We start from the raw sequence: 21,927 nt of genomic DNA on the forward strand, positions 1-21,927 counted from the left end.
AGAAGGAACTATTTGTTGCATTCCTTTGTATTCCCAATGCTCAGCACAGTGCCTGGCATATAGCAGATGATTAATTAATGTATGACAGCTTGATCTGACTTATACTGATGCCGCTAACAATTATATGACCTCAGGAAAGTCATTTAACTCCTCAGTTAGAAATGGGGCCAATAATGTCTGTTATATTTACCTCACAGGTTTTTGTAAGACTAAAACTCATTTGTGAAGCATTGAATAAACATATGTATATGTATATGCATATATGTATATCTGCAGGTAGTTAAAAACACTATATAAATGGCAGTAGAATATAAGATCCTTGAAGACAATGACTTGTTTCATTTCTTTCTCTCAGAGCCTAGTATGATATTATGAATATAACATGTACTCACTGTTTATTGAATTCAATTACCATATAACTACAGCATTAGTTCTGAAAGAACTCTTGCAGGTCATTATATTCTTCAAAAAAAAAAAACAAAAAAAACAAAAAGAACAAAAACAAAAACAAAAACCCAGTTCTTCTTTGTCCCTAACATATGCTTTAATTACATCACACTTCCAGATATAATATATCCTATTCCAATGGTGAACAGATCAAACTGTTAGGATGTTCTTCTAATATAAGTGAAATTTCCCTACTATTATCTCAATCATATTTCTATCTATCTTTGTGAACTATCCAGAATTATTTAATCTCTTTTTTTCAAATCCCAGATTAACCATCTATGGATATAATTCTATTAATATCCCAATGAAAGTAAATTCAATATTTGAGGATATTGTGAGATTAGGATATAACATTCCTTTATTTCCCCACTTCTTTAACTTTTCTAGATATGGAACTATAGTCCAACCAGTGCGTGCATGCAATCAACTATCCTATAGCTCTAGGCACCATTCCTGGGACTTCCTAGACAAAGGGTTACCTGACCACTACTCCAATAAATAGATTGTCTTCTTTCATTAGAATGGGAGCCCTTCCTTTTAGAACAGGTACTTTTGATTTTATATCTCCAGAATGAGCAAAGTGTCCAGCACATTGTTGATAGGTTGCTTCCATCATGTCTAATTCTTCATGATCCCATTTGGGGTTTTCTTTACAGAAATCCTGGAGTGGTTTGCCATTTCCTTCTCCAGCTCATTTTACAAATGAGAAAACTAAGGCAAACAGAATTCAAAAAAATAAAGTCTTCCTGACTCTAGGTCTAGCGCTCTATCCATTGTGCCATCTAGCTGGCATATAGTAACTCCTTAATAAAAACGTGATGATGAAGTTTAAAAAAAAAAAAAAAAAAGAAAAGGAAAAAAAAGTTTCTAAATAAATTTAAAATAGATATATAAGGTTGTAGAGCCCTAAATAATAAAAAAAAAAACCTTTTGTTTTATTCATATTTGAACATCTATAAAATTCTTTCTATTTGAACATCTCCTATGCTCTACAAAAAGGTACAACACAGATTTCAATGTACTTACTTCAAGTGATGAATTCCTTTACTTAAATCTATAAGCAATTCCCAGTATCGTGGGCCTTTCACTTTAATCTGTCAAGATAAATATATAAATATATATATTTTTTTAAATAGCCTTTTATTTACAGGATATATACATGGGTAACTTTACAGGATTAACAATTGCCAAACCTCTTGTTCCAATTTTTCACCTCTTACCCCCCCCCCACCCCCTCCCCTAGATGGCAGGATGACCAGTAGATGTTAAATATATTAAAATATAACTTAGATACACAATAAGTATACATGACCAAAACATTATTTTGCTGTACAAAAAGAATCAGACTCTGAATTTAAATATATAAATATTGATATGCTTATTAGAGCAAGAAAGATTTAAATTATTTGGAAGAAATGATATTAATAAAAACTGAAATGCACCTTTAAACTAGCTAAGTGGCTTTATTTCTAAGTGTTATGGAATATAACCAGATGAATTCCTTTTGCCTACATTTAACTATCTCAAATTTCTCTCTACTTCAATCCATTCTCCATTCAGTTACTAAAGTGATTTTCCTAAAATCTAGGTCAGACCATATGACCCCAACTCAACAGATTCCAATGACTTCTTATTGCTCCCAGGATCAAAAACAAAATGTTCTATTTGGCATTCAAAGCTCTTCATAACCTAGGTTCCTCCAATCTTTCCAGTTTCCTCATATCTTATTGTTCAACACATATTCTTCAACCTAGTAACAATGGCCTCCTTGCTGTTATGCAAACAAGACACTCCATAACTCTTGCTCTGGGCATTTTTTCTGGCTGTCCCCCATGCACAGAAACACTCTCCTTCCTCTACTCTCACTACTGATCTCCCTGACTTTCTTTAAATCCCAATTAAAATCCTACTGTCCTCTAGAGGAAGCCTTTCCTAAACTCTTTTAATTCAGGAGCTTTTAATTATTTTCTATTAATCATGTATACAAGTTCACTTCATATATATATATATATATATATATGTTTGTTTGCCCCAATTAGATTGCAAGCTCCACGAGGACATTAGCCTCTTTTGTATTTCCAAGTGCTTAGCACAGTGGTAGCCAAAGAGTAGATACTTAATCAATGTGTACTGATTAATATTCAAAATTTCTATGAAAGTAAGTAACCTCACTACATGACCTGTTTAGCATTTTAAAACTTGAAATTGTTATAAGTAGGTGACATTTTCCATAATGCAGGAGGGAGGGGGAAAAGTAAACAATTTTTCACATATTTAGTATTATTCTGATTAAACTAATTTATTATAAATGTATGTATTCACAAATGGAAGTACTCAAATCTTATCCCAACTTACCTGTTTTAAAAGGTGAAGCTCAGGAAGCAGTGTAGGTGCCATTAGCTCTTCTGTTGTTTCTTCATACCACTGAGTACCCTTTGTATCATCAAAGGAAGAAGAGCTCAGTACAGTGTGCTTGATGGAAGCCAGAATGTAAAAAAGACTCAATTTCCCATCGATTCTTTTATTAAATGTCTCATTAACCACCAAAGGCCAAAACTAACATTGTCCTCTAATTTAAATGTACATAATATGAAAAAGCATATTCTGATTTGTAATATATTTGTGTAGCTTAAATTGCTAATTTCCTGAATAAGATTCCCAAGCTGCCTTGTACTCTGCATCATGCTGAACAGTTTAGAAAGGACACATGTAAAACAATACAACATTTTTCCCCCCAACACTTTCAATCAAGAAAAAAAAAAGGTGAAAAAGACTGACAGAACATACAAACGCTTTTTTATACAAACACAAAAAAGCATCAAACAAGTTGATCAGAATCATTGACTAAAGTAGCAGAGTCTTATTCATAACTAAAATCTTTACTGTGCAAAAGACTACAGGAACCATCGACCTCTAATTCTAGCATTCAGAGGTAAATGAAACCTTAGGTCTCTAATCCTATCTTATCTAGCCCAACTCCCTCAATTTACAGAAGAGAAAACTAAGGCTCGGAGAAGTAAAAAACCAAAGCTGTGATTCTAACCCAAGTCCTTCACTTGGAGTCACTCTTTCTACTATATCATACTACTTGGATAATCGGTGTTATTTAATTTTTAAAAAAAGATTAACACAGAAGCACCATAACAAAGAATGACAGTGGGGGAAATGGTGAAACAAACTAAGACACTAAATAAGTTATGTGTGTGATGAGGAAGGAGAGGGACACTTGGGAGAAAAAAAATTACCTTGTATGTAACCTCTAATAATGCATAGCAAGGTGTATTTGTATCTACATCAACAGGAACAAGAAGTCTTGGTTCTGCTGCTAGTACATACAAGTGTCGAAGAGCCTGGAGATGATACCTATTAAGAGAAAATATAGGTATGGGGTTAGAAAAATTGTACAATCTCTAAAATTTTCATTTTTCTACAAGCCCAAAATAAGAGAAATAATAATAAGACTTCATTCAGCCATCTAGAGTCTGTTTCTGTAGCTAATGTTTCATCTTAATGCTTTTGAAGGGAACAGAACATCAAGCAGAGATTCTATGCAAACCTTTAGTCTACCGAGACTTATCAACCTCATTTCCTCGTCTAAAAACACATGATGTAATTGGGGAGTAGATAAACAGGCTTTCCAAATTTTTGCTTTAACTGAAACTTAATTGTCTGGATCAAACTCCTCTACGTAGAATTCAAGGTCCTCTAAAAAACAGAACAGTACTATCCTACTTTTGATTGTATTATTCTAGTCTACTCCCCTACACACATTCTACTGTCTAGCCAAATTAGTCTTCTTATTGTTCTTACATGCTTTTCCATCTCCTACTCTATGTACCTTTGTGTTAGTCCTCAGCCTTCTAGAATACCTGGCTTATTGAAAGAGCCAGTTTATCATTCAACAGCTCTTCTCTCTTTAATATCCAAAATCCTAAAGATGAAATGGTATATATTCCTTGTCTCTCTTAGCACTCTCTTTTGACTCAAAGACTCTAAAGTCTTTTAACTTTAGACTTCTTTACTCAACTACAATGCTTCTCTTGAAAGTTACCAATGATTTCTTAAATACCAGATATGCTTTTTGCAGTAATATGATAGTATTTTATTTTTCCTAAATACATATATAATTTTCAGCATTCATTTTTGTAAACTTTGTATTCCAGATTTTTCTCCTTCCTCTCTTATCTTCTCCCCCCCCTCCCCAAGCCAGTAAGCAATCTGATATAGGTTAACTCTGTTCAATTCTTTAAATACATTTCCATATTTGTCATCTTGTCCAAGAAAAATCATATCATGGGGCAGCTAGGTGGCGCAGTGGATAAAGCACCAGGAGGACCTGAGTTCAAATTTGGTCTCTGATACTTAACACTTCCTGGTTGTGTGACCCTGGGCAATTAGTTGCCTTAGCCAAAAAAAAAAAAAAAAAAAAAAAAAAATCAGATCAAAAGGGGGAAAAAAACACAAGGAAAACCAAACAACAACAAAAAGGTGAAAATACTATGTTTCAATTCACATTCAGTCTCTAGGTTTCTCTTTCTGGATGCAGATGGCATTTTCCCATCCCAAATCTATTAGAAATGCCTTGAATCATTGCTTTGTTGAAAAGAGGCAAATCTATCACAGCTGATCATCACATAACCTTGTTAATATGTATAATGGTCTCCTGGTTCTGAACACTCAATTCAGTATCAGTTCATGAAAGTCTCTCCAGGCTTTTCTGAATACAGTCCGCTCATCATTTCTTAGAGAACAATAATATTCCACGACATTCATATACCACAACTTTTTTTTTTTTAATTTAATAGCCTTTTATTTACAGGTTATATGTATGGGTAACTTTACAGCATTAACAATTGCCAAACCTCTTGTTCCAATTTTTCATCTCTTACCCCCCACCCCCTCCCCCAGATGGCAGGATGACCATATACCACAACTTATTAAGCTGTTCTCCAATTTATGGGCATCCACTCAATTTCCAATTCCTTGTCACTATAAAAATAAGCTGCTACAAACATTTTTTGCACATGTAGGTCCTTTTTTTCTGAGCTGTTTGGGATACAGACCCAGTAGAGACACTGCTGGAATCAAATAGGTTTTACACTGATTTCATGACCTCATGACTTTCACAGGTTAAATTATGTTCCTGCAACTGACTCTCAGACCTATATATAAATTCTCCCCTAGATTTTCTCTAGTCCTATAATATCACCCAATGAGACATTCCAAACCACATGTCCCACAGATACCTGAAACTCAATTGGTTTGAAACAGAACTCATCTCTCCCCCTCCCCCAAACACAACTGTCTTCTACATTTTCCTATTACTTAGGAAACCACCATCCTCCAAGTCACTCAGGTGCATCTTTGACCCCAAAGATGACAACATCTTCTCTCAACAATTTATTTTCAATCAGTTACCATATCTTGACATTTTACTCTCCATAACAATACTCAAATACATGCCTTTTCCTCCATTCACAAAGTGACCATTCTAGTTCTGCATAGTATCATTCTGCTAGAGTACTACAAAAGCTTTCTGATTGGTCTCTCCCTTTTCCACTCTCTCCACAGAGATGTCAAGGTGACTTTCGTATAGCATAAATGCTAAAGCATATAGTACACTTTTTTATTCATATTAATATACATAACATCTGAAGTTGTTTATAATCTAGTCCTCCTCCTTTTTCCTCACTTTATCATAATATTATATCCCACCATGTACTCTCTTATCCAGCCAATTTAAATTTTTTCCTATTCCTCTTAAATAGTATTTCATTTCTTAACTTTGTATATTTGCACATCATCTGCCTCTCAGTTGCTAGTTTTTTCACGTTAGCAAAAGTATCTTCTACATGAGGCAAGTTACTAGTGCCTTCCATCCTTCCCTCCAAAACTGTCTTTGATCTACTTTAATCTGTCTTATATGTATCTATACGTACACTTTTATTTCCCCAATATAATGGAAACTACTTAAAAACAAACACTATTTCCACTCTTATCTTTGTATTTCCAACTTCTACTACAGTGTTTGGCAAAATGAAAGTGTAGAATAAATGCTTTTTTATTGATTTCTATTTTTGATGTTTCAAAGTTTACATAATCAGAGTTACACAAGTAAGTCTGCTTGCATCAGAGCTTACACAACCATTAGTTAGATGTCAAAAGTAATAATAAATTATAAGATTTATTGTTGATTGTGCTCATACTATAAAACTAACTTTGGCTAGCAGCTAGATAAATAGCCATTCTTCCATTTAACTGCAACATCTCTGTTTTTTATTTTCATTTACACCGAGAATAAGAATATGGTTATGGTTCAGTTTCTTCAATAATGCAACTAGGTCATTAGACAAAGATCATATAATAAGAATACTAACAGTTAAATGTGTACATAATGTATTTGATAAGAAACACAGACAGCCCAAAAACTGTACAAACTTTTAATATTCGTCTTTTTTTGATGCTCTGCCAAAAATGCTGAAGTACAAGGAGACTGTACAGGACAGTGGTTTCATGAGACATAATCTACTTTTATCATCTAATAACTAGATAACCTCATAGTAATGAGCCTCTCCCTATTTTGCTATATTTCTTCACAGAGCAAAGTCTGTTGTAAAACATAATAAAAATCTTTTCAGATTGGTACAATTCCCAAAGTGGAATATGCCACTAATTTAGCCTTTAGTGCTCAGGTTTCTCCCTGCCATCTACAAAAAAGAATTAAACTGAAACAAGACACTTTATAAAGGAAACAAAGCTTGGTGAAGATACATATAAAATTGTACACTTACCAATGCTTTAAAAAATCATCTGAATACATACAGAATGAAAACATATGGATAAACAATTCATATGACTTAGAGCCATATGGGAAATTGTGTCTAAGTGTAGATATACCTTGTCATCTCAAAACGGCTAGAAATGCACTAACGTTAAAAAAAATAATAATTAAAAGAAAGAAAAAAAGTTATTTCCCTGTTCCCAGGAAGAAAACTCCTAAAGGGGAGGGTGTGGGGGAGAAACCCAACAAATCTCAAGAAAAGGAGAAAGCAAAAATAAATTTTAAAAATTACTTCATATTAAAAAAAAAAAAAACTCCACTATGGAACAAAAATGTCAAGAGAAATTTGCATAAAAAGAGGATAATTATGCAATTACACAATTAGAAACCCAGAAAAAAGAATAACCACAAGAACCTAGACCTCTTTAGATGTTGGAAAGCCTACTACAAAAGCTATAGAAAGAGCTAAAAAGAGAAATGAGAGTCTTAATGAAAACTTCAAGATGACTTAGACCAAAAAATGAAACAGTTTCAACAAATAAGTGAAAACCCTGAAAATGGAATGGAGAAAGAATCCAAAGATTCAATGATACAATAATTATTAAAATAAAGCAAAATTGGTTAGAAATTTACAATTTTTAAAAATTGATCTGAGAAATAAAGACTTGAAGAGAAAAATGTAAAAATCACTAGTCTGCTAGAAAAGTATGATGAAATAAAATATCTTAAGATGTTAGAATTATAAGATCAAAAGACACTAACAAATATTAGAAACAGGGAGGAAAATTTAGAGCATTAAAAAATCTACAAAGTATTTCCGCCATGTAGAAAAACTAAGGTTAACTCACCAAGAAATGTTATTTTGAAGCTCCAAAGTTTCTAAGATTAGAAGGAAAATATTTCAAGTGCTGATGAGACACACAACACATTTCAAGGAATTCTAAGCAAAATTACCCAGGACAACTCACCAACAATAAAAGCTGAAATAATGTGGAAAATGGATTGTACCCAAGAATAACTTATCCTAAAAATTCATCATACACTTAGAAGAAGAGCAGAGAGGAGAGCCTCATGAATCATAACCCTGTCTGGATGTAACAAAGAAAAGTTGAAAAAAGATGAAGGAAGTGATTTCTACACATCACTATCCAGCAGTGTCACTACTGGATCTGTACTTCAAAAAGCTCATAAAAGGAAAAGGGCCCACATGTGCAAAAGTATTTATAGCAGCTCTATTTTTTGGTGGCAAAGAATTGGAAAATAAGTGGATACTCATCAACTGAGAAATGGCTGAATAAGTTGTGGTATATGAAACCAATGGAATATTACTGTTCAATAAGAAATGATGAACAAGTTATTTCAGAAAAGCCAGGAGAGATTTATATGAACTGATGCTGAGTGAAGTGAGCAGAACCAGAAAAATATTGTACACAACAGCAAGACTGTGTGATGATCAATTACAAGAACTTAGCTCTTCTCAGCAATTCAGTGATTCAATGCAATTTCAATAAGCTTTCGATGCAAATGCCATCCGCATTTAGAGAGAGAACCCTAGAGATTAAATGCAGACTGAAAAATACTGTTTTCGCTTTTTTTCTTGTTTTTCCTCCCCATTCTCATGGCTTTTCCCTTTTGTTCTGATTTCTTTCCCAACATGGATCAGATGGAAATATGTAAAAAATGAATGTACACGTATAATTTTTAAAAATACAATTTAATTCATTATTTAAATACAAAAAGGAAGATTAAGAGAAGGCGAAGTGATTTTTTTTTTTCCTCAATGGGGAAAATCAGATTATTCTAAGAAATACTAAAATCAGGCTGAAAGTGCTGATTTTTTTTTCTTTCAAAAAAATTGTGGGGGAAAAAATCTAACAAAATTTAATGGAGGGAAAAATTAAACCCAGCAGTCATAACCATGAATGTGAATGGTATGAATTCACGTACAAAATGGAGAAACACAACAGAATACATTAGAAAGTAAAATACCAAAATTTGTTCTATTAAAAAAAAAAAAACCAACCTAAAGATATCTAGTGTTAAAATGAGGGGGTGGAACAGAATGTATGCCTCAGTTGAATTAAAAAAATAAAAAGCAGAAATGGCAGTCAGGGCAACTGTAAAAATAGACATTGTTCAAAAGCGATAAACAAACTGAAAAATACCTTAAGGCTTTAAGGCATTATAACATAATAAATGAATATTAATATTAACAATAAATATATTTGTGTCTGTAAGTATATATGCTGACTGATCAGCATAGCATAAAAGCAATTAATGGGAAAAGTGATTTACCTCCACAAACACTTATAAATAATAAGACAAAACTGCATGTGACTTTAACAGATCTCTTTTAAACTTACACACAAGTAATAGATACATTAGAAAGAAATTTATGCTCTTAATAGAATGTAAGCAAAGCTAGATATATTACATCTAGGTTTGGAAATCACTGAATTAGAATGTTAAGAAGAATAACTATTTTACAATAGAGGCATTTTAAAATGAAGTGAATATGTGAGAGAATGTATAATAAATATACATCACTGAATTTATATATCAAGGAGCTTATTTACAATGGATTAAATGAAGTTTAAATTACATTATCCTAAATAACATTAACCCTAGATAATAAAAGTTAAACAACAAGTGAAAATGTTTTAGAAAGACAGAAAACTAATATACTGGTGTTGAAGGTATAAACTGGTTCAATCATTCTAGAGAATGATTTTCACTTATGGTAGGAAAAGAACTAGATGCTATACTTTTTGACCCAAAGATCCTACTGCTAGGAATCCCAAGTTAGTCAAAGACAAACAAACAAAAAAGTTCCTACATTCACCAAAATACACCAAAATATTTATAGCAGGACTTATTGTAGCTAGAAACAAAGAAGATTCCCCTTGACTGAAGAATGGCCAAACAAATTATGCCACATGAATATAAAAGTAAATTACTGTGCCATAAGAAATGAAGACTCTAGATACAAGGGAAGAAAGATATGAACTGATGCAAAATGAAATAATCATAACCAGGAAAACAATACACATAATAACCATAGTGATATAAATAGGAAGAATGCAAAAAAAAAAAAAAAAACAACTCAGTATATTATAAAATTATAATTATCAAAAAGCTTTAGTCAAAAAAAGAGATATGAGAAAGTATTTCCTTTCTACCTCTGCAGAGGGAGAAGAAACTATAAATGTGCAACATAATAGTGTCAAACTTGGTTGATATTCTTGTTTCATCTTCTTAAAAAATTCTTTATTATAAAAGATACATCTTGGGGAAGATAAGATAGAAAGGAAATTTTGAAAAATAAAAATGATGTAAAAATCAGCATTATCCACAATAATTTATAAAAAGAACAAATTATTGTAACAAAAAATTTAGAACAATTTGAGAAATATACCCAAAATTCTCGGATGCAACTACAACAGTTTGTAGGAGAATATTTATATTGCATTGTTGCAGTAAATTTATAAGAGCAGGAAGGTGACAAAGTACATAGAACACTGAGCATGGAGTCAGGAAGACTTCTCTTTCAGAGTTCAAATATGACTTCGACCACATACTAGTTGCGTGACCCTGGGCAAATCACTTAACCTTGTTTGCCTCAGTAAAATGAGCTGGAGAAGGAAATGGCAAACCACTCCAATATCCCTACCAAGTAAGAAAACCCCAAATGAAGTCATAAAGTGTTGGACATGACTGAAACTGGATGAACAATAGTCAATGTATATATTCATTTCCTCATTGTACTTATATCACTTTATAGCAGTTCATGTAAGTTTTCTCAAGCTTCTCTGTAGCCTTTTCATTCAATGTTTCCTATGACGGTCATATTTCACAACATTGTGCTACACTAAAATTTCTTCACTCCCCAAGTGATGGATAACTAATTTTGTCTCTAACTCTTTGCTGTTACAAAAAATAATCTGCAGTTAAGCATAAATACAACAAGCCTTTACTAAAAATCAGATTAAAACAAGTAGAGAGATACTGATTGTTCATAATTGGGCCATATCACTACACTAATGCTACCTAAATTAATTTACTTAGTGATAAAACCAATAAAACTACTAAAGGATTAAAGAATTAGGAAAAATATTTTAAAAATTCATTTCATGGAACAAAATTGAAGATTCTCAAGATAAATAATGGGGAAAAAAAAAAAGGTCAAAAGGAAAAGACACTAGCACTACCAGATCTCAAACCATACTATAAAGAAGTAATCATGAAAAATTATTAGGTACAGGCTGAAAAAATAGAAACGTCAATCAAAGAGAACAGATTAAGTATGATACAGAAGCAAAAGAACATAGCAACACAGCGTTTGATAAATCCAAAGACCGCAACTACTGAGGTAAGGACTCACCATTTAACAAAAACTGCTGGGAAAACTGGAAAGCAGTCTGGCAGAAATTAGGTTTAGAACAACATCTCACACCACATACCACAATAAGCTCCAAATGGATACATGACCTAGATATAAAAGGTCACATTATAAATAAATTAAAGGAGCAAAGAATAAAATAAAAATAGCTTTCAGAACTATGGATAGGAAAAGAGTTCATAGGATCACAAAAGATAAACAATTTTGATAATAAAAAATTTTTTAAATTTTTGTGTAAACAAATCAATGCAGTTAATACTAGAAGTGGAATACTTGGTTAACTTGGAAAAATCTTTGCAGGAAGTTCCTTTGATATATGCCTCAAATCCAAACTATATCAGCAACTGAAGCAAACATATAAGAATGATAACCATTCTCCAAAATATAAATCAACAAAGGATATGAACAGTCCATTCCCAAAGGAAGAAAACCAAACTCTCAATCATATGAAAAAAAGACTGCATTTACTGTTCAAAGAAAGATAATAAAAAAAAAAGAAAAAAACCATAATTATAGAAGGAATCGTGGGAAAATAGGCACATAGGTAAACTGTTGGTAGAACTGTGAATTGATTCAGTTATTATGGAAAATAATATGGATCAATGCCTTTAAAAAGTCACTAACTTGTGTATACCCCTTGACCTAGCAAAACCATTATCAGTTCTATAATCTAGATTTTAAAGAATAAGATAAATGATTCATAAACACAAAACTACTGATAGCAACTCTTTGTTGAAGAAAAGAATTAAAAATAAAAGGGAGTTCATGAATTGGGGAATGGTAGAACAAATTCCAATATATGAATACAATGGGATTTTGCCATAAGCAATGATGAAAGGGATGGATTCAAAGGATCCTGGGAAGAACTGTATGAACTGATGCAGAGTGAAATGAGCAGAATCAAGAAAAATATTTATACAATAATATTTGGAGCAGTTAGATGACACAGTGAATAAAACAATGGGTTTAGAGTCAGAAAGATCAGAATTCAAATTTGATCTCAGACACTTATAAACTGTGTGACCCTAGGCAAGTTATTTAATCCCTGTCTGCATAAAACTGGAGAAGGAAATGGCAAATCAGTCCAGTAATGTTATCCAGAAAACTCCATATATAGTTGAGTCTTAGGAATCACAAAGAATCAGAGATAGCTAAATGAATTAACAACAAAATGAGAAAGCAAAACAATTCAACAACTCTGATCAATGCAATGATCAACTATAATTATAGAGGACCCAGTGATGCTACCTTCTTCCTAAGGAAGAGATAATAGATGCAAGGTGTACAATAAATTATGCCTTTCTGGATATAATAAATGTGTGAATGAATGTCTTTTGATTGCCTATACATATTTGCATTTTTCGTTTTTTATATTGAGGGGAGGGGGGCATGAGGGGACTAAAATTATGGGCAGAAGAATGGTAACAGCAATAATTATAAAAAAAGGAAATTAAAGAAGAGAGGCTTTTTTTAAATGCACAGAAGAAAACAAAGAAATTTAGAAGGAAAGATCAACAAGTGGTTCAGCTTCAAAAGTAACAAGTTAAATTTATTGGATATATATCTATGTGTTCACATGTATGCATACATATATGTATATATGTATACACATGTGACTGCACACATGAAATATATCATGCTGTGCACATATGCATTGTGTAATATATGTATATGAATGTATATGTTTACATAAATATACACATATATAAAAACACCAGATTATACAAGACATTCAGTCACATGATTGCCTCTAAACTCGTGAAATATAACTGTTTAGCAATGGGATAAAAGGATCAAAGGGTATGGGGACTTAGTCATTTCTTGACATAGTTATAAGCTGCTTTTAAGGATGACTAGACCAACATTTTGTTTGTGTGCTTTTTTCCATTCACCACCCCTTCTAAAACTGAATGTTCTCTTCTGTATCTTAGCCATTTTTCTAGGAGTGAGGATAAAACTTCAGAACTATTTTGATTTTCTCTTTTCTTATTATTAATCAGAAAATGGAGAAACTGTCAATGTGTTTAATAATAGTTTGAAATAATTCTTTTGAAAATGGTTTTTTTCTATCCTTTATATTCACTAGGGAATGGCTTTTAGTCTTATATTTTTGCATTAGTTCTCAACATATTTTAGACATTAGACTCTCAACAATGTTTCAAGGAAAAATGTCTTTACATGTTGGAAAATTTGTTGATTATTAAGTTCACAATAAAAAAGGAAATCAGAGGCCTGGGTTTTCATTTTAACTTTGCCACTTAAAAGCTCTATGTCCTGGGACAAATCATTGACCTCTGAAAGTCATGGTTTCCTCTTCTGTGAAGTAATGATATAATAATATTTAACTACCTACTTTAAAGTGTTATCATGAATAAAGGTATCTGTTAAAAAATGATTTCTATAATTTAAATGGTACCTGATTTGATTGTATATTAAATTTTTAGTGGGATATATATTTTTATCTTGCTGTGGTATGTGGTACAAGATGCTGATCTAAATTTAAATTTTGCTACCAAATTTCTTTCTGGTTTTCTACAGTGTTTTATGTCCCTTGATTTACCTAATGCTGCTAACTTTAATTGTTGCTGATTCTTCATCTAGTTTATTTCAATGACCTAATTTTCTAATTTCAAAACTAGCACCAAATAGTTTTTATGATTGCTAATATAAAGTTGCCCCAATAATACTAAAGGGTAAAGCAAAGATTGTCAATATCTCTACTGTTATTGGATTATTAGAATGCCAAAAATTGAAGGCATAATGATTAAGATTTGCAGATTAAAATTCCCTACAAGTATTTTCCCTATGAGGTCATAATTTGAAGGAGGAATTTTTGAGTTATTTTTCACCAAAATAACCATTTTGATGGTAAGGCTTTCAGTTTCTTTTTTTTTTCACACAAAGGTTCATTTAAGGGGAGTCAAAGATTGCTTTATTTCATAAAGATCCTTGACAGGAAGATAAGATCTATAAAGTCATCTTTACTTCTATTTTTAAGTTTTATAAATCAATAAAGGAACTTCCTTTCTTCTACTACATATAGTAATATGACTAAATACCTCACCTTGGTAAATTCTACCACCACCATTAGAAAGAACACCCAAAATTTCTGTACTTCTTTATGCTTTCTGATAATTTCTTTCCTTTTCTGTAAAACCAAAATCCATAAGCTTCTATTGCCTAATCACTTTACTATTCACTCTTTAGAAGACAGTTGCTATGAAATGACAGATAAAACCAATAAGCACCTGAATAGTTAACTTAATAAGCATAGGCAAGAGGCAAAATTATCTCAGTGAAAACTGATAAGTACAAAAACAATTAATAGTTATAAGCGGTAGGGCTAGACTTGTGATGTCACTGATTTGAAGAAACTATACCATTGAAGATTGGCATTTGTTGTGCAACTTACGGTCTTAAAGAAGTGCCTAGAACATTAAGAAGTAATATGACAGACCCAAGGTAACACAGTCAGTATGTGTCAGAATGAGACTTGAAAGGGCAGCTAGATGGCACAGTGCATAGAATACTGGCCCTGGAGGACCTGAGTTAAAATCTGCTCTCAGACACTTCATAGTTCTTAGTTAAGTGACTTTAGGCAAGTCATTTAACCCCAATAGTCTCAGGGGAGGGGGGGAAAAATAAGGTGTGACTTCAACTTAGGTCTTCCTGGAACCAAATTAACTACTGACTAGGCCATGTTATATCTTTTCACCAAAGTTATAGAAAATTCAACAAATCCACAAATCAACCCATCAAAAAGAATTTGTCAAGTACCTATTATGTTCCAGGTATTATGCTAGGCAAAGAGGATTTACAAAATTTAAAAAAAGAAAAAGAAAAAGAATCCCTGCTCTCAAGGACCTTACATTCTATCAGATGAGATAATATGTCAACACACACACATATCTGCCTATGCTGGCAGAGGCAGAATTTATTGTACATACACTCAACAATCCCTCCTATTCAATTAGCTGTCAAGCCCCATCTTTTCTACTTTCTTAACACATCTCAAATGAGCCTATTTCTCTCCTCTGACATTGCCACATGCTGGTACAGGCCCTCATTACCTGAAGAACACCGAAAGTAAACAACATTAAAACAGATAAATACAATTAGGAAGAGATCACTAACAATTGGGGGAATTAGGAAAAGCCTCCAGTAGGTCACAGTGGCACTCAAGTTGAGTTTTGAGGAAAGCTAAGAGTCCCCAGAGGTAGAGGTGAGAAAAGAATACATTTCAGAAACAAAGGCCAGCCTGTGCTAAAGCAGGGAGACTGGAGATGTTTGGTGAAAAGGTGACAGATAAATCTGGCTGCAAAACAGAGTAAGTGAAAGGGAATAAATAAATCTGGAAGGCTAAGCTGGAGCCAAACCAAGGACTTCAAATGCTAACATGAAAAATTTTAATTTTATCCTGGAAGCAATATGAAATCTGAGCAAAGAAGATACAGTCAGATTATGCTCTTAAAAAAAAAGATTATTCTGGCATCTATTTAAAGATAGAATTGCAGAAGAATGAAACTGGAAGTCAGGAGTCCAATTAAAAGCTAATGGTATAAAGAGTCCAGGAAAGAGGTCGTAATTATAGGAGTAGAAAAGATTGAGGTGGAAGGAAAAGATGACAAATAAAGCTGAAGGAATCTCTCTTAGCACTGAGTCATGGTATGGAGAAATAAACTTTAGTTTTAGGAAAGGTAAAACTAAAACCTCTCCCTCTAATGTATTACTGTGTATATGAGCAATAAAGTCTAAAATATGCCTGATGCCAGAGAACTATGAAATTCATTCTCTAGAAACTGGAGAAAAAACTGAAGAGAACCATGAGAGATGTAGAAGTAATATTGATTAGACAAATGTATGTAGATAGGCTGGTTTGTACTGCCAGTCACTCACTATGAGAGAGGGCTGGATGCAAAGTCAAAAGGCCAGGAATTAAAAATCTGCATAAAGTTACTTGCTCCCTAGATGTTTGTGGACAAGTCACTTAACTTTTTTCGATCTCAATTTTCTCATCTGTAAACTGAAAAGGCTAGATAGAACTCTATGGCCTCAAAGATTCCTCCCAGCATCAAGCTTGGTGGAAAGGATACATAGACAAAAATGAAACAATTCCTTCTCTCATGGAGCTAACATTGTATTATATTGCATCTTCCTCCTAACATTGAACTCATAAAATAGTTTTCTATGATAAAAGGAAAACTATGATTATGCTCAGGGTACTGTCATTCATGTCACTAGGTAAACATACCTGTTACCACTAAAAAAAAAAAAACCAGAGATCATCTTATTTATGAGTTAGTAATCCCAAAGTGAGTAGGCTTTATTATAATAGTGAGTCTCAATTTATCTAGTTACCTTAAAAGGAGTAAACAAGTTTAAGTTATTTCGTATACTAGAAAAATAGCATTTCTTTCATACTTTATTTCTACTTAGTAATAAAAGAACATAATTTTCCTATTTCTCATACCATTCAGTACTGCCATTTTTGAAAAGGTAATTTCAAAAATATGTGGAAACTTGCATGCCAAATTTGGTCATATTAACCAGGTACAGAAAATCTAGCTACTTGAGCATAAGATGCTAATAAATATTTCACATCATAATCATCTCTAGTTATCATGGCAAATAGGGACTTCCAACAGGGCCCAAAGCTGCCAGCAACAGAGAAGAGTTAACAGGGAGTAAGGGCTAAATTCATTCAGAAGGAAAAGCACCTATTAAATGACCTGGTTCCCTAAAATAACAAATAAAAAGATATATAAATGACCCACCATTTCCTATTATTTATGATCTTATACCTGTCATTAGTTCAGATATCTAGAAATAAACAGAATATCTTTTAAAATATGGCATATGTATGTACACACATAATTTTTGCATAAATATAAACATAATCATTATAATACATAAGATGTAATATAAATATAGAAAGCAGAATTTAATCAAACAGTTCAAAATATTAATTTTTAAAACACTGATACTGAAAATGATTAAAGATATCCAGTTGATCATATATGTGTAATAAAACTATTATAGGAAACTAATTCCAAAAACTTCCTTTAGGATATTTAATATTTGAAGTCTTAATAAACCATTACATAGCAAAATTATAAAAGACTTTTAAAACACAAAGAAATCTATTAACATAATGCAGCATTATTACATTATGCATTTTAAGCTGGTTTTCTAGTAGTAACCAACTGGAAAATGGCTAATTAGGAAATAAATAATTTTGATTCTGACAAGATCCTGCTCTATCTTACGGTAGAAGTTTTGGAACCCTGTGGCAATCTGAACTATATGGATAGATCAATTCTCAAAATAATGTTCTTAAAGACAAACACACACACACACATATATGAAACGTATATATAAACTGATTATGATGAAATAATAGTACAATTTTTTCCTTTTCAAGTTTACAGACACCTTGAAATCTGTACATAAACCCCAAGATTTAAAACTCTGAAAGGTAAATTCAGATATGAGAAAGTAAACATCTAAAAAGTGAAATAAGAAATAAATCTCTTCAAATGAAAGGACCATTGTTTCCATATTTTAAAATTTAAAACTACATTCCTATGAAACTAAAAGCAATTAGAAAACTTCTCCTTAAATAATTTATGAAAACAGAACACTGAATAAATCATCAAACTCACCTATTGTCAGTGCTATGAACTGGAAAGTGGGGATAAAGTGCACAAAGAAGAGCAGCAATTGAAGAATTTGAAGTACTCAAGGAATATCTGCAAAAGAAGATTCAAAACTTTATTACACATATTGCAGCTGGACCCAGTTTGCAAGCTACTGCTGAAAAACTCAGTTTGGATATTGTAGCAATTTGGAAGATGATTGGTTGGATGAATAAATATATTTCAAGTCAACAAAAGCTTTAGAAGAGACATTTTAGAATTAGTGAAAACAAAGTCAACTAATGATTCCCTAGATTAAAGAAGATTCCGAAAATAATAAAGTTTCTACTTATCAATTTTCAAAATCTTTTCAATTTAATTTTCAAAAAAGAAACAAAGTTTCTCCAAACTTTGGAGTTCTCCAAACATGAACCCAGAAAACATCACAAATATTAAAAGAGTAGTATAGCAGTACATTTACTCTCATATTCTAATGGGCCAGAATGGAATAAAAAACTCTTTTAAACTTGAAATAGCCTTCTTTTTCTTCTTTAGCATACTGTAAAATAAATATATAAAGAAAAATTAAATCACATAATCAAAATTTCTGGATAGTTATTCATCTAAACATAAAACCAAGTAATAATAACTTTTACAAATTCTATATTTACATATGAAAGGAATAGGATTTGCTTCTCTTCTAATATTTTTATGATCATTAACACTATGGTCACATATGCATTTAGAATGTACCACGGTACATGACCTAAGATGTTGGTTTAAATCTATAATTTTTGTGAAACTGCATTATAGCTTTCCAAAACATTTTTAATCAAATATAGAGTTTTTCCTTAGGCAGCGTGTTTTTTACTTTGTTAAACACTGGCTTAAAGGGTTCCATTATTTCTAAATTTCCTTTTTCTACTCTGTATCAATAATCTATCTTTCTATTCCTTAACTAATACCAGATGATTCTGATGATTCTTGAATATAGTGTGAGATCTAAAAGTGACAGTTCTTACTTCTTTTCTCTTAAATGTTCTAATATATAGTTTTTCTTTTTTTTTTAATAAATTGTAACAAGTTCTGTAAAGTATCCTCTTGATAAGTTAATTGATACAGCACTAAAAATATAAATTAATTTTGGTAATGGTTGACATTTTTACCATATTGACACTGTCAAGTCATGAAGACTAAAAATTCATATACCTATTTAGATTCTTGTTTATTTCTTTAAGGAATACTTTGTAATTGAATCTATACAGGTCTTTTGTGTACTTTATGAGGTCAATCACCAAATATTTTATGCATTCTGTAGTTATCTGGAAGGAGATTTACCATTCTATTACTGTTTCTTGTATTTTGTTATGACTATATAGAATGTTGAACCATCCTCACATTCCTGGTATAAATTCTACTTGATCATAATGAATGAGTTCTTGGACAACTGTGGTCTGAAAGGATTTAATTTTAAAAACTTGAATCAATGTTCATTACTGACATGGCCTACAATTATCTTTCTGTAATTTATCTTACCCAGATTTGGGTAGTGGACTGTATTTGTAACATAAAAGGACTCTGGTAGGGTGTTTTCTTAATTTTTAAAACAATAATTTGTGAGGTATTGGTACAAACCCTTCTTCAAATCTTTGACAGAATTCTCCTATGAATTCTTTAAATCTGGGAGATTTTTGGGGGAAAGGAAAACTGGTAATGGTGAGCTAGTTCATTTACAGTTGGATCGATTTCCTTTTCTAAGCCAGCATTATTTAAAATCTCTACCTGTCTTCCAAGAGTTTGAATATTTTCTATTTTTGAAGATATTTTCATGCCCTAAGTGCTATAAAACTGTACATAGCCTTTGAGCCATTAGTGCCACTACTGAGACTGTAGTCTAAGAAAATCATAAAAGAGGGAAAAGGACCCACATATGCAAAAATGTTTCTGGCATCCATTTGGCTGGAAAATGAGTAGAAACCAATCAACAAGGGAATGGCTGAATAAGTTATGGTATATGAAAGTAATAGAATATTATTGTTATAGAATAAAATGATGCTATAGAACAAATAAAAATGATGAACAAGCTGATTTAGAAAGGCCTATAAACATTTTCACGAACTAATGCTGAGTGAAACAAAGAGAACCAGGAATACATTGTACATAGTAACAGTAACATTGTGCTATGATCAATTATGGAAGACTTGATTCTTCTCCATGGTTCAGTGATCCAAGACAATTCCAACAAATTTTGGATAGAAAATGCCATCCGCATCTAGAGAGAGGCCTATGGAGACTGAATGTAAATCAACACATGCTATGTTCACTTTTTCCCCTTTTTCTCTCTTTTTTTTTTTCTCTCTTGTGGTTTTTCCCCTTTGCTCTGATTTTTCTCTCCCAATGTGATTCATAAAGAAATGTGTGTTAATAAAAATGGACATGTATAAAAAGTACAGAATGTACAGAAAAAAAAAACAATAAAAAGTAAAACAAAAAATATTTTCTATTTCTTTTGCTTTCAGCTTGGCTAGCATATAACTGCATAATATATTCTAATAATTTTAATTTCTTCTGGTTTTGCTATGACTTTACTTTGCATATTTGCTATTTTATTGACTTAATTCGTTTCTTTTTAATCAAATTAGGTAAGGGTTTATCAATTTTAATAATCTATTCAATGAATCAGCTTTTATTCTTATTTATCATCTTTATGGAGCTGTCTCCTATTTATCCATTTCCTCTATAATTTTAAATATCTCCATGCCTTTTTGTTCTTGTTTACTTGATGATTTTCTAATTTCTAATGTTTATTTAGTTCATTAATCTTTTCTTTTTCTATTATGCCTTAATTGATAATTGTAATACTATGATTATTTCCCCCTAAGGAACTCCTTTATCTGAATCTTAGAAATTTTAATATGTTACTTGATTTTTAAAAATGTGACTCATTTTTTTTACATAGTTATTCAACCATTATTTAAAATTTCATTATTAAGTCTCATTTTGAGTCTCGTACATTTTGTTTGTGACCCTTGTATCAATTTCTATTCTTATTCCATTATGGTCTATAAAGGACATACTGACTATTTTTGCCTTTTTATATTTGCTTACAATATTTCTGTGCCAAAATGCGGGGTCAATTCAAGTGAAAAAAAAAAAATTCCATGCAGTGCAGAGAAATATATATATATATATATTTTATTGTCCCATTTAGAAGACACCATAAAGTCTAAAGTATAGTTTCTCTATAAATTTTTCCAGTTCGATATTTTCCCATTTGTTTACCTTTTAGTTAGATATCCAAAACTGATGGAGGATAATGAAATCTCTCAATTGTGTTACTGTCTATGCATTCTTGAAACTGACATGAAGTTATATTTGTGAATTCAGATGGTGACGAATTTGGCTGTCAAAGCAAGAGCAAATCTCTGCAATATGAAGCTTAGGCCTCTAAGAAACTGGAAAGATGAAAGGGAAAAAGGAGTATAGGTGTGTTTTGATATAAGCCTGGGTTGTGTTTTTGGACCTCCTAGTGTGGTCTAACTATCAGTAGTGTGAGGAGGAAATGGTGATAAGTGAACTCAGGGTCAGTGATCCTCAGTTCCTGAATTTTAAGTTTGTTTTTTTTCTTTAAACTTTTTTTTTTGAATTTTGGGTATCTTAAA

The 21,927-nt window shown here is 31.9% G+C and overlaps 1 protein-coding gene across 3 annotated transcripts in view; it reads right to left on the minus strand.

The window, feature by feature from the left end:
- The window catches only part of ANAPC1 (anaphase promoting complex subunit 1), a 133,038-nt gene that overhangs the window by 20,617 nt on the left and 90,494 nt on the right, over positions 1-21,927 (minus strand). For 2 of the 3 annotated variants that reach the window (XM_031950992.1, XM_031950991.1), the window contains exons 39-42: positions 18,293-18,379; positions 3,696-3,813; positions 2,806-2,922; positions 1,477-1,544 (exon numbers count right to left, since the gene is read on the minus strand). In XM_031950992.1, the coding sequence (XP_031806852.1) occupies positions 1,477-1,544; positions 2,806-2,922; positions 3,696-3,813; positions 18,293-18,379 (390 nt within the window). The remainder of the gene's footprint in view (positions 1-1,476; positions 1,545-2,805; positions 2,923-3,695; positions 3,814-18,292; positions 18,380-21,927) is intronic. The other variant, XM_031950993.1, reaches the window with a different exon arrangement.

The sequence above is a fragment of the Sarcophilus harrisii genome, chromosome 2, assembly GCF_902635505.1.
Source record: "Sarcophilus harrisii chromosome 2, mSarHar1.11, whole genome shotgun sequence".
NCBI lineage: Eukaryota > Metazoa > Chordata > Mammalia > Dasyuromorphia > Dasyuridae > Sarcophilus > Sarcophilus harrisii.